The sequence below is a fragment of the Clarias gariepinus genome, chromosome 3, assembly GCF_024256425.1.
Source record: "Clarias gariepinus isolate MV-2021 ecotype Netherlands chromosome 3, CGAR_prim_01v2, whole genome shotgun sequence".
In the NCBI taxonomy this organism is placed as follows: domain Eukaryota; kingdom Metazoa; phylum Chordata; class Actinopteri; order Siluriformes; family Clariidae; genus Clarias; species Clarias gariepinus.
In genome coordinates, this window is record NC_071102.1 from 46,575,001 (window position 1) to 46,588,681 (window position 13,681).

Consider the following 13,681-nt stretch of genomic DNA (forward strand, 5'->3'; position numbering starts at 1 on the left):
TTCCTTGTTTTGTGCTCTGCAGTGTAGTACTGTAATAGCTGATCAGAGAGATCAACGTCCCTCATGTGCTGGTTGTACGCAGTCAAAGGTGCAGGACATGGAAATGTCTTTGTAGTCCATGTACCGTGTAATTTCAACCTTATCTTCACCGTGTCTACTGTATAAGCAGAATGGATGGTAGAACAGGCAGATACTTCTCGTGTGTCCAACTAATTCACAAATACAAGAGGTCTATCTGAACAGCGCTTGTGTGTCCTGATGTGAGGTGCTGGTGAAGGCAAGGGTGATGCAGACATATTCCTAAAAACAAATAAATAAAAAAATGTTATTCTATACTGTTCAGAGTAAATGGATGTGCAATTAATAGGTATGGACGCACAATATATACAGAGTGGCCCAAAATGTAAAATGTATCCACACCTCAACATGAAAAATAGTCATGAAATAGTCAACATGAAAGTCTTCTGTAGGTCACATGACAGCATCAATGGTGGTCATACAACTGACATTTTTAGATGATAGATAATACTAAAAAAGCCATAGATGATAATTGTGAAAATCAATTCAGAATCAATTTAAATTAAATACAGCAGTAGTTTTAAAGTCTCTACTTTCTAAAACAATTTACAAATGTACAAAGTACAATTCCATGAATGAAGAACAAGCTTAATATTTATTTACAATAGACTGAAAAGCTATTTTAGAGTATTAAAGCTATTAAAGCTATGGCTAAGCTATAGACACGTCTTGACAATTAGGCCTTGTTCACACAGGCGTTAAAATTAAGCGTTTTTCTTGCGTTCGTAGCGTCCGGTGAGCGCGGATCAAGCGCTGAGTGTTTTCTTCACATAGGAGTCAATGAGTGTGTTTACACGAGCTTTGGTAACATGCGTTTGTCCGGCTGCACGTTTATACGCCATCAAAAAAACTTTGCATGCAGCTTTTTCTTGGCATTTAAATCCCAATAAACGCAAGAAAAATGCTTCTAGTGCGTTTTCTTACCGTTCATTTTACGCTTCGGAAGACCGGATATATCCCATGATCCCACATGCTATACATAGGGAAATGCGGAAAAAAGCTAAGTAATGTAAAATACATTGTTGAAAAATGTGCGAAATGTGGAAATATAAAAGCCACAAAAAAACTTCCTTTAATCAACATTGTGCAGTCAGAGGGTGAACCCAGTAGTGACGAGCTTTCATATCCAGTTCCCGACACACTGCCTCCACAGGTTAACACACAAACTACAATTTGGGCTGCAGGCTGGCATTAGACAGAGACAAACCAACGGCAGTGCATAAGTCAATCGATCGCCACTACAAAACGCAACATAAACGTCTAGGACGTTCAGAGCACGTTCGTTTATCCAAAAATTTTACACCCGTGTGAACAAGGCCTTACCGTTTAATGGGAAAAACAGTTGAACTACTTTAAGAAAATTCTTAGAATTAGAAAGAAAAAAAAACATCTGGTATTTCTAGAATAAATGTAAACCAACTACACCAGTTTGAATCTTTCAGCCAGGTTTACAAATAAATTCTCAGTGAAAAAAAAATAAATAAAAACACATTAAAGGGGAAAAACCAATGTGTTAAGCTACAATTTCAAAAACTTAGAACCTTAGAATCTAGAAGTCAGAATCTTAGAACAAGAACAACCTCATGCACAGAAAAACACTGGTGTTTCCAGGATCAACTTGCTCCAACATCTTGTTCTTTAGTGCTTGCACCTTTTTTGAAAGTTTGCGTCCTTCCACGTTGAAAAAACTTTCTGGATGACCTTAGAAGTACATGAGTTCTCGTAGGTAACTAAGGTTTAAGGCGTAAATAAGACCAAACAGCATGGCCACTGATATAGCTGAAATCCTAAAATTGTGATCTGTACTGTTTTAAGTTATTAGTAGTTTTAATACTAATTCTGCACAGATCAGAAAATGGTGTTTTTGAAATTAAATTAAACAGTGAAAATCAGTTATTAGAAGTTGGTTTAAAATAAATGAAGTTGTTGAATTAAAACATTTGTAGTTGTCTAAATTAAGTTTTTGAAATTAATTGGCTCAACAAGATTAAATTAAGTGCAAGCTAAAGCTACAAGATATGAAAATGAAAATGATTTGATCTCATTGGCTCAAGATTCATTAATTTCATCGGTCAAATGTGAGTCATAATTATATTAAATTATACTAACTATTTGTGCATATTCAACAACTTTTATTCATTTTAAGGGCTCTGATATATATATATATATATATATATATATATATATATATATATATCTTTTTAAAATAAGAGAGTTGAAAGTGCTATGCAGACAGCTGATTTTTTTTATATTTAAGTTAAAAAGTGGTGAAAAAACGATGATTGTTTATCATAAGAACATGAATATCATGTTCTCAGTTGTAATGGAGAATTTCATCTGACCAGCTGGAGTATGACCTGAATGAAACAGTAACATCAGTTCCGTTTTGAAAATTACTGACATTGACTCCTCCCACTTTCCACGCCCACTAGTGATCTGCTGCTTTAAAGACTTGAGTGTGTGTGTGTGTGTGTGTGTGTGAGTTACGGGTGCGTACAGTATTACAACATGGCTGAGCAGAAGATTGGAGACAAACTCCTGTCCATCAGGGGCTTCGTCTTTGCTGAAAAATACAAGGACATCCTCACACCGCAGTACATGGACAGTCTGGGGACATTCCAGATCAAAGACGATGACGTGTTTATTGTTACCTTCCCTAAATCAGGTGAGAGACACAGAAAACTCTCTCTCACACACACACAGACACTATATTAGATATAGGGTTTATATACATAAGGGATAAAAGAGAGATGAATTAAATATAAAGTACTAATCTCACAGTTTAGGTCTGATTGTGATCTCTGTCCTGTTCACTATCTGCTTTACTCTCTAAATGAACTCTATAACCTGTGCTAAACATTAACTTTCAGTAAACTCTAGACTCCACATCTCTGTGTGTGTGTGTGTGTGAGAGAGAAAGAGAGAGAGAGAGAGAGAGAGATATTAATGTGTAACGACGCGGCTCGCGCGAGAGGCAGAACCGCGCATGACCTGTTGAGAACGGGCCGATCCGCAGGCTGCGACCACGCGCAGTTCTGACCAGGCAAAGGCGCGGGCGTTTATGCACGCGGTCTCCAGGCCTGAACGAGCCGCACCTGGCGGCGTGTTTATATAAAGGGTCCTGATACCGCGACACTTCGTGTGATCATTAGATAGCACTGGGAAAAGTATCAGGGCAAAGCATCGGCCTCTCTAACACACACACACACACAGAGACAGAGACACGCACAAGGAATATTAGGAATAGAAGGTTTACATACATATGAAATATGAAGATGCATGAATCAAATATAATATTTGATTCATGCATCTTATAAAATCTAATATAATATACGTGTGTATATAATAATGTAAAGCTGTCTATAATCAGTAGTTTAATAAATTCCAGGCAGTGGAGTTACATCATGACCCCTGTCCTGTTTACTATCTTATTTATATACAACAACAAAAACTATAATACCTTCATACGCATGTGCTAAACATTAACCTCCAATACATTCTATATTCCAATTATGTGTAAAGTGTGTGTGTGTGTGTGAGTGTGTGTGTGTCATTATTGTAAATGAGAATTAACTAATGTTTCTATTAAACAAATAAATCATAAAGCCTGTTATAACCTTTCTTGTGCAGGATAAAACTTCCACACACTGCAGTAATACAGTTCTAGTTACTTAACACATGTCATAAAGGTTAAAACAACAAAAAGCAACTGTGTATCCCAAAAAAATCATTATACAGGGTGGGCCATTTATATGGATACACATCAATAAAATGGGAATGGTTGGTGATATTAACTTCCTGTTTGTGGCACATTAGTATGTGAAGGGGAAAACTTTTCAGGATGGGTGGTGACCATGGTGGCCATTTTGAAGACAGCCACTTTGGATCCAACTTTTGTTTTTTCAATAGGAAGAGGGTCATGTGACACATCAAACTTATAGGAATTTCACAAGAAAAACAATGGTGTGCTTGGTTTTACTGTAACTTTATTCTTTCATGAGTCATTTACAAGTTTCTGACCACTTATAAAGCAGTTATTAGCAGTTTACATACTAATGATAGAAATTGTGTGTTGATGTCTGGTGAACGCACTAACCGGGTCATTGCAGCAGATTTCAATGCACTACGAGACCACCCATCTCCCATGCTACAGTTAGCAAACTGCTAATAACTGGCACACCTAAAAGTACACGCACCAGCAGAAGCAAGGTAATGATTATGAATGCGTCAGAGAGCCCTCATTCTCTCTTCACTCTCTCTGTCGAGCTACTGTACACATGTCGTTTCTGAGCTGCAAGTGATCCTGACTCCCTCTGCCCTCCGGACCTGTCCATATTTACATCAATTAACATCAACTGTTATGTTGAACTGCCTGCCACCTAACACACTGTATAAATGCAGATCAATCCCTGCTATCCGTTATCACCCAGATGAGGATGGGTTCCCTGTTGAGTCTGGTTCCTCTCAAGGTTTCTTCCTATTACCATCTCAGGGAGTTTTTTCCTTGCCACTGTCGCCCTCGGCTTGCTCACCAGCGACTATCTGATCATCTTGATTCATGCACACTTACATTCCATACATACTTAAATAATTCTTTTGACTGTGTAAAGCTGCTTTGCGACAATGACAATTGTTAAAAGCGCTATACAAATAAAATTTAATTGAATAGGTGAACTGAAATGGGTCGATGGTATTTGGGACCATAGAGATGAGATAAGGTAAGATAAAAAATACATTTATAGTATTTGTCCCACAGCAGGGTCTCTTCCTATCTGCAGGTGAGATGCTGCTGCACCAACAGACCACCGAGCAACAGAAGATGGCTGAGGTCAAAAAATAGTCAAAAAAGGTGTTCAGCAATGCTCCCTGCACTCAAAAAGATCTTAGTCTCCTCAACAGAGAGAGAGTCTGCTCTTTTTTTTTAAAATAGTCTGTCCAGTCCATTTTGCTGTTTAGATGAATACCCAGGTATTTATTAGAGTACACTCTCTTAATTTCCTCTCCCTGAATGTTTACAGGTTATAGTTTCTGCCTGTGGAATTCCACTAACAGTTCTCTTGGCATCCAAGTATTTAGCTGAAGGCAGTTCCGTTGGCACCAGTCCACAAAGTTCTAGATCTGTACTCCATTGTTATCCTCTATGATCAGGCCGACAATGGCAGAGTCGTCAGAAAACTTCTGCAGGTGACAGGTTGCTGAGCTGAACATGAAGTCTACAGTGTAGACGATGAGGAGGAACAGAGCTAGGACCATTCCCTGTGGGGCTCCAGTGTTACAAACAATCATTTCTCGTAATAATCATATTTCTCATAGCCACAAGTCCTCACATATCATGGACAGTTTGTGAGTGTGATAAAGCAGAACCACCACTCGCTTAGAGACATGGTAAATGTTCGTAAAATGTGTGAAAATGATGGCTCAACCTGCAATAGCACTTCAGTGCATAGTGAAATTTATTTACAGTGCTGGAAAAATGTGCAGACCACTGGTGAAGTATATTTACCCTAGCATTTCCACTCTAATGCCAGGCTAATAGGCAAATTGGAGTGGATCAATTGATGGGCCTCATGGACCAGAGGTAAGAGCTGAGTAAGCACCAGCCTCTCAAACGCCTCTCATCAGGTGTGAGGTCAATGTTACTGGTCAGTAGTCTTCAAAGTCTTTAGGCTTCAGGCTCAGATCAAACATCAACAAAGCTGCTAAAATATAGATTTTAATAATTTACCCACTTCTGCTCACCCACAGCCTGAGAGTTGGACTCCTTATGAGTACAGTGATGGTTTTGAGTCCTTTTCATACACTGCTGACATTATTCTGCTGCAGCTGATCCTTCATCTTCTTTTTGTAGCATGCTTTGCCTTCTTTTCTATCTCAGTTCTCTCTGTACAGTTTTTTAATTTTTAGCTCCTCTTTATTTTCTGATTTTAATATGCGAAAGTAACAGTTTTTCTTGGTTCTTCATGGAAACCGGTGTAAGTGCTACTGGCCTGAGATCATTCACAGTAGATTTTTCTGGGTTTTGTGGCACTGGTATGATCATGGCAGGTTTGAATAAAAGTAGGACTGCTGTTTGTGTAAAAGACAAGAGACAAGACAGTGGTGGCCTGTTTGGAGAATGTAATAATTTTCACAAAGTCTGCTGTTTCAGTGTTTTTAGATTTTTTTTAGTCAGATGTTACTCTGGTATACTAATGTATAATTACAAGAATTTCAAAGGTCAAAGGTTTTTATTGAAAATTACATTAAGTTTATGTAAAGAGTCAACATGTGCATGGTTGATCCTTCTTTCAAGACCACTGCAATTCCCCCTGCCATGCTGCCATTCTTACATAATCAATGCCTGGAGTTTGTCACAAAAAAAATTGTTCACCCGCCTCCTGAGGATTGACCATCAAGATGAATTAAGATTGAGAACACAGCACAAAAACACAGCATGGAGCAATCCTAAATGCACCCCTTGAGTAGATATTCTAGTGTGCAGTTTATTCATTTCTCTTTGTAGAGACTGTACATTTGCACACACGATGAATGTCGTGTTAACCAATTTTATAAACCCTTGGAAGATCTGACCTTCTTTCTTTTTTTAGGTACGGTTTGGAGTCAACGCATTGTGACACTGCTGTATGAGGATAAGTTTCCTGAGGCTGTGAATCAGACATCATTTGAACAGATGCCATGGCTGGAGATACCCCAGGAGGGGCTGGACTATAACACTCGCCGCTCCCCCCGCCTCTTCTGCTCTCACCTTCCAGAGCACCTCATTCCCCGTGGTCTACAGGACAAAGGAAAGGTGGGACACACAACTTAACCATTATCCAAAAAACATGTATCCAGTTCTGAATGCGAATATTAGTTAATATTTTGTTAAAGATTTCTGAAGATTATGTGAGTTTGTTTGATGCCACAGTTTTTGTTAATTCCAGATCATCTATGTGATGAGGAACCCCAAAGACATCATGGTGTCCTACTTTCACTTCTCTCATTACCTTAAGGCCTTAAAGCCGGCAGAGACGTACAATGAGGTGATGGAGAAATTCTTCAGCGGGCAGAGTCAGTACTTTTTATATTCAACACACACACACATATGTGCATGCGCGCATGCACACACACTCACACACACACTCACACACGCGCACACACACACACACACACACACACGGATGTATTTGCAGGGATAACTCTGCTCTAAAAGACAACCTGATCGAGCACTTATCTGCTACACTTACAGAGAAACTTTAAAATAATTTATTAATTTATTGCTACAACATTCTGTCCTCCAGAGAAGAGCTGCTTCTGATGAACAATGTAATAAAAAACAGTTTGTGGTTATGCTACATTCTGTGTAATTCCAGTATTAAATGCCCACTGTGAAATTAATTCTAGTATGAGATTTTAATCTGCTCACACTGACTCGCCCCAACACAGTTATTGTGACAGAGTAATGAGTTATTCTGTAAATTCTGCCTCTCATTTGCCAGCTTCCCATTCCCATAACAGCCTGGCACTTGACCATACTCTGGCTTCCACATTTTACATCACCCCATCTCCCCTTGACAGGATAAGAAAATTGACCACCTCCAACTTATTGAGTTAAATTGCAGATCAATCAATGGAGCCACAGGAATTATGTGGTCTGAGAGGATAATGGCCCATCCCAACAAATACAGTACTATCCAAGGGTAAAGACCACACCCACTTGATGGTCAGACACTCTTTGTTGATGGTGCCTGGCCATCCTTAGCGATGAGCCAGAGGACTCCTTGCGACGAAATCTCCAATCAGATATAAATATTTGCGGAGGGCAAAGGGGGTCTGGATCATTGCCAACTCAGAAGTGGCATGTTTTGCTGTCTCTCACTGAAAGCCTGAGGATGGTGTACAGCATGGAACACTCCACCACCTGGGACATTATGGTGCTGGTACCTGGGCTCTTAGATCTCTGTCCAATGTGTCTGTCTGCATAGCAAAGTGGAGAGACAAATGGGGTGGTATAAAAGTAAAAAAATATTAGGCACCCAAGCTGTGGTATTTATGTCCTCACAACCATCTCTGCCATCCCCTGTGACAAATGGGCAACGGACTGCTCCAGCATGACCAGGTCAAATGTCATCTTTTGGTTGTGTTCCTTTTCCAGTTGGAGCATTAGATTTTCCAGGTACTGTGCAAAGGAAACCAGGTGGCTGTTCTTATGGAATGTCATCAAATCAGAATGCTGATGGAGCTGTTTTGGTTAGCTGAAGGATCATCTTCCTCAGACTGGGATTGTCCATTATGCTGTCAACTGGTAATTGTTGGTCAGTGAAATGGGTCTTACCTGTCAACAGTGGCATGAGTTGTGTGATTTGGTCCTGTTCCTTATGTTACGAAATGCTTATTGTAAATAGCTTAATGTGGTTAGGGCTTTTAATAAAGAAGCTGTATTTTAAGGTCTACAGATCTTGTCATTGACCTTTCACACCTTTCCTATGTATCACTGTGCTTGACCCACGTGGTGGAGCACATATGAAATCTGAGAGCAGTAGATCTGATATGGGTTTAGTCATATTTAATTTATTGTGTGTTTTGTGTGTGTAGTGTTCGGCGGCTGCTGGTTTGATCACATTAAAGGCTGGTACACCAACAAGGACAAATACAACATCCTGTTCCTCAGCTATGAAGAGATGATCAGGGTGAGATGAAGCACATAGCTATTTAATTTTATATTTCATTTGACTAATATCAGGCTCAGGTCTGCCACAAGCCATTAAAAAAAAAACTGCCTGCATCAGCCAAGACCTTGATGTTCAAGGTCAAGGGGAACCATTCCCAATCATACACGCATCCCAAGCAGACCACATGGGGCCATCCTCAGCAGTGAGCCAGAGGACCCCTTGTGACAAAATCTCCAATCAGATACATAGATGTGGAGGGCAAAGCGGGTCTGGATCATTGGCAACTCAGAAGTTGCATGTGTTGCTCGAAAGAGGGAGGAAAAGAGAAAAGAAAAAGAGAAAAAACAGTTAGGTTTTTTTTTAGTTAAGTAAGTTACATAATGTATAAGGTGACTGTATAGAGTGCAGAGTGTAAGCAGGGACTCCGGCAGGACTAACTATGTCAGCATAACTGAAAGGGAGAGCCAGAAGGAAACACAGACATAAGGGCTCTCTGGGAAGTAAAACAACCAGTCACTCCACCATCAACAAACACGAGTCTCCTAGTCCCTCTTTACCTATTAATCGATTCACGAAATGCTTGGCTAAATAAATAGGTTTTCAGCCTGAACTTAAACACTGAGACAGTGTTGTACTGAGAAGGATGTGAGACTATTTAGTTATTTTTAAAATAAATGGTAGTGTTATAAAAATGTATGCCAAATTTAACTGGAAGCCAATGGAGTATGGATAAGATAGGAATCATTTTTCTTTAAAAATCCTACAATGTGATTTTCTAGATTTTTTTTTCTTATTTTGTCTCTCATAGTTGAGGTATACATATGATGAAAATTACAGGCCTTTCTCATCTTTTTAAGTGGGAGAACTTGCACAACTGATGGCTGAATAAATACTTTCTTGCTTATGAATTATGTTGCCCAGAAGAAGCATGTTAAGGCCAGGCATAGCTCAGTGGTTAAGGCATTGGACTACGGTTCGGAAGATTCCAGGTTCAAACCCCACAACCACCAAGTTGCCACTATTGGGCCCTTGAGCGCGGCCCTTAACCCTCAACTGCTCAGATGTGTAATGAGATAAAAATGTAAGTCGCTCTGGATAAGAGCGTCTGCCAAATGTAAAGAGAAAAAATATAATAATTAACATTTGATGATAAAACATACAAAACCATGTTAAAAAAAGATATGGGTCTTGCTATTAATAATAATTATGAAGATTTCAATACAGAATAGGAACTAAAACAAGATATGCTTCTGGGGCAACATAAAAGCCTCATGAAACACAGGTCAAAAACACAAAAGGGTGACATGAGAGTCGTGACACACTAGTGGGGAAGAGCTGGGTAAAACCTTTTCTCTTCAAGAACCTCAATTCCTAATCCTGCATTTTTTTTTTTCTTCATTATTATTATAATTCTTAGCTGCTGAAACAGGACATTAGGTAGGTAGGTTTTGAACATTTTCCAAATGAATGTAAACATGTGTGGTGGTGTTTCAGGACCTGAGAGGTGCCATTGTGAAGATCTGTGAGTTTTTGGGTAAAAATGTATCAGATGAGGTCATCAACAGCGTGGTGGAGAAAACGAGCTTCAACAACATGAAGAAAGACCCGAAAGCCAACTACACATTTTTACCTGATGATATTGCAAATTTTGGGAAATATGGTTTCCTCCGCAAAGGTACGAAGGATAGAGCGAGGGCTCGTCTGAGATTCAGCTTTATTTTCATTTAAAGACAATCTCTCAATTCTCACTTTACACACAAACACAGCTCTTACTAATCTTACACACGAAAACATTTACTTAAAATGGGAATGCATCTCTTCTGTAATAGGTTCCATTTTCCCGCCCTGCGGCTTTTACTCTCTCTCTCTCTCTCTCTCTCTCTCTCTCTCTCTGCAGTGTGTTGTTTATAATCTGCAGGACTGAACTGTAAACCTCCTCTGCTCAACATGCACTGTTTTTTTAGGGGTGGTATTTATTCTTGTTTCTAATTGTGCAGTGTGTGTGTGTGTGTGTGTGTGTGTGTGTGTGTGTGTGTGTGTGTGCAGGTACAGTGGGAGACTGGAAGAACTCTCTGACCGTGGCACAGAATGAACACTTTGACCGTGTTTATCAGGAACGAATGAAAGACCTGCCGCTTGACTTTGTTTGGGACGTCACTGATCTACATGCATAACACACTCTGATCATGATGGATGCTGTTATTGTTGGGAATATAGTGAATATAAGTAGCATTTCTAATGATGATCCATAATGTGTATTCTCATGTGTGTGCAAAAATGTTATGACTGAAACTATGCTGAAACTCATGTAATCATCGAATGCACCTATGCACATTGCACATACTTCTGCAAACTCTGATCCTTTTTCTCATATTGGGTAAGAGGAGACTCTGTACAGGTTGTGACAAGAAACTTAACTTCTCTGCAGCAGGACCAGTAGTTCCGCGAATAACATGTCCGTTTATTTCTGTGAACCTTGGACATTGTATCATCTGCACTTACACTCATGATTACATTATCTGCTCAGGAACAGTCACACCCTGTGTGACGCACATGTTGTACCTTAAATAAGCACAAATAGTGAGGGGAGAAAGATGGAAAACGACTAGCACGCTGCTCTCACCGTCACTTGTTTAGATTTAATCTCAACATCCAAAACAGTCACAAAACCAAATGAAACAGTTATTTTTAACAAAACAGTTCCAGTTGGCATCACAACAAACATTTAAATCTTTTTTCTTAACATAAAACATGAATATGAAATCAATCAGGTTAGACACTACTGGCGACCAAATTTAAGTCTCCATGTGGAGTTCTACTGCTGGACCATGTGCTTCATGTAGCTAACTCAGTTAAACAAACACTAATAAAACTAATAGAGTTATAGAAAGAATATAAATCTTTACTATTTTCTACAACAATAAAGATATGATTACCAACAACATGTCACAGTCTTATAATGTTTTGTGGAGCATAATTACCTTAAATAAGCACAAATAGTGAGGGCGGGCTCCCCCTACTGGAGCTCCAAAGTAAAAGACATGACCAATGGATCAATGCATGATTAACCCTCCCAGGGGATAATGCACATTACCTATCTGTATTATACCTTTTTTTATATTCTTTTTTTTTTTTTAATCAGTGATACTTGAATTTTAACAACCACATTTAAAACAATGATCAGTCTCTGTACAGATTTATAAATAATCAAAAATTACACACATTGAAAACAGAACACTGCAATCTCTGTCATCTAGGCAAAAAACATGCATCACATGGTATAACTGCCACATTCTATCTGTCACACACATACTTGTTTGTACTGCTTTATATACATGCCTGTTTGTGCATTAAAATTTAAGATATCTCCTGAACATTGCCTCGTGTGTGTCCTCTCTCCAGGCGTAAGCAAAAAAATCAGCTCCAGAGCAAGCCTGATGATAGATAGCTAGTGTGAAGGTTGTGGTTAATCCCATAATCCTAACAGTTATTAATATTGCAAATAAACTTTATATACTTTAGATATGTACAGTATAAGGAAGCTATATAAATCCATATATTTTGTCAATAGGTATCTATAATAACTGGTGCAAAATATTGTTGTACAAAAATTATTAAAATTCTCATCGTAGTAAGAAAAAATTAGCAAATTAATAAAATTACAGTTAACTGCGTGAGCAGGTTGAAAAAAAGAGGTCGACTGGTGTCACGTGGTTCGGAGGAAACATGGAGCATGACAGCCCCCGGCCCTCCTGGCTGGATGGAGGTAAGTAGCCTTAATGTGGGAGCCCTTAAACTTAAATCTGGTAAGCCTATGGTTTAAACAGTGAAAAGATGGGGGCAAAGCATTAACTACAAAACTGCTCTGACTGCACCAACTGGAGTGTGTTTGAAGCTGCAACTTACAATCTGCATGAAAAATGACACTGGGACATCTTTTTTCTGCACATATATTAGTAACAAACCATAGTTATAGCCAGCCTGAAACAATTTCTTCAGGCTAAGGAGGAGGAATACAAATGAAGGGACAGAGCCCTGTATAGGCAGTCTCCTTCTGGCAAAGGAGATCAGAGTGGCTAAAAGAAGCTAAAGTAAAAAGCTAAAAAGAGGTTTTTAACTAATTGTCTTGCAGGATGTCAGTGTGAAGAGATCTGCAAGACATCAAAAACTATAAAAGACAATCATTGCTGTTTATTGTTGCAAGTTCAAGTTCCCCTAACATTCAAGCTGCACTCCAAGTTTGTGAAGAGGATGTGAGACAGCTCTTCCAAAGACGGTTCTTTTTAAAAATATCTTTAACAGACCACCAGAGCCGTTTGAAGACCCATTCTGCTTTAAACATTATACCATCTTTACACATTTGTGGTCAGACCGGTCCTTTGAGTAAGGCCCACTTGTAGGAGAGTACAAAGCATGGGCATGTATTACATCCTGCAACAACTTGACTGTCCAGGGACATATGCAGGGATTTTGTTTGTAGACTTTAGTTCTACTTCTAGTATACAAACAGTAAGCACTGGTGGGGATGTGGGGATGTGTCCTCTCCCCACTGCTCTTCTCTCTTCACGCCAATGATTGCAGGTCCACAGATCCAGCTGTTAAAGTAAAAATGCAGATAGCGCTATGCTCTTTGGACGTATGGTGAGTCTGCATATCAGCAGGAGGTGGAGCAGCTGGTGCTTTGGTGCAGTCAGAACAACCTGGAGCTGAAAAGGTTAAAATTGTGAAGATTACAGTGACAGTGATTACTGTTCCATTCCCCGAAATGTCCATTAAAATCTGCACCAATCACCACTCTCTCACCTCTGGGGATGCTCTGCATCACTTCATCTAACTCACTTCAGAATTTTTCCTTCTCTTTTAACTTACTTGTAGGGTAAAACCACAAACATTGCACATCACACCATCGATTTCTAGCTTTAGACTCATCAACCTATGATACTCTTTCCACC

At 39.2% G+C, this 13,681-nt stretch overlaps 1 protein-coding gene across 1 annotated transcript; it reads left to right on the top strand.

Moving 5' to 3' along the window:
- Positions 1-2,536: 2,536 nt before the first annotated feature.
- LOC128519576 (amine sulfotransferase-like) lies at positions 2,537-11,671 on the top strand. The gene is made up of 6 exons (XM_053493345.1): positions 2,537-2,743; positions 6,666-6,868; positions 7,002-7,128; positions 8,653-8,747; positions 10,224-10,404; positions 10,776-11,671. The coding sequence occupies exons 1-6, from the start codon at positions 2,587-2,589 to the stop codon at positions 10,901-10,903; spliced, it is 891 nt and encodes a 296-aa protein (XP_053349320.1). The 5' UTR covers positions 2,537-2,586; the 3' UTR covers positions 10,904-11,671.
- Positions 11,672-13,681: the final 2,010 nt, after the last annotated feature.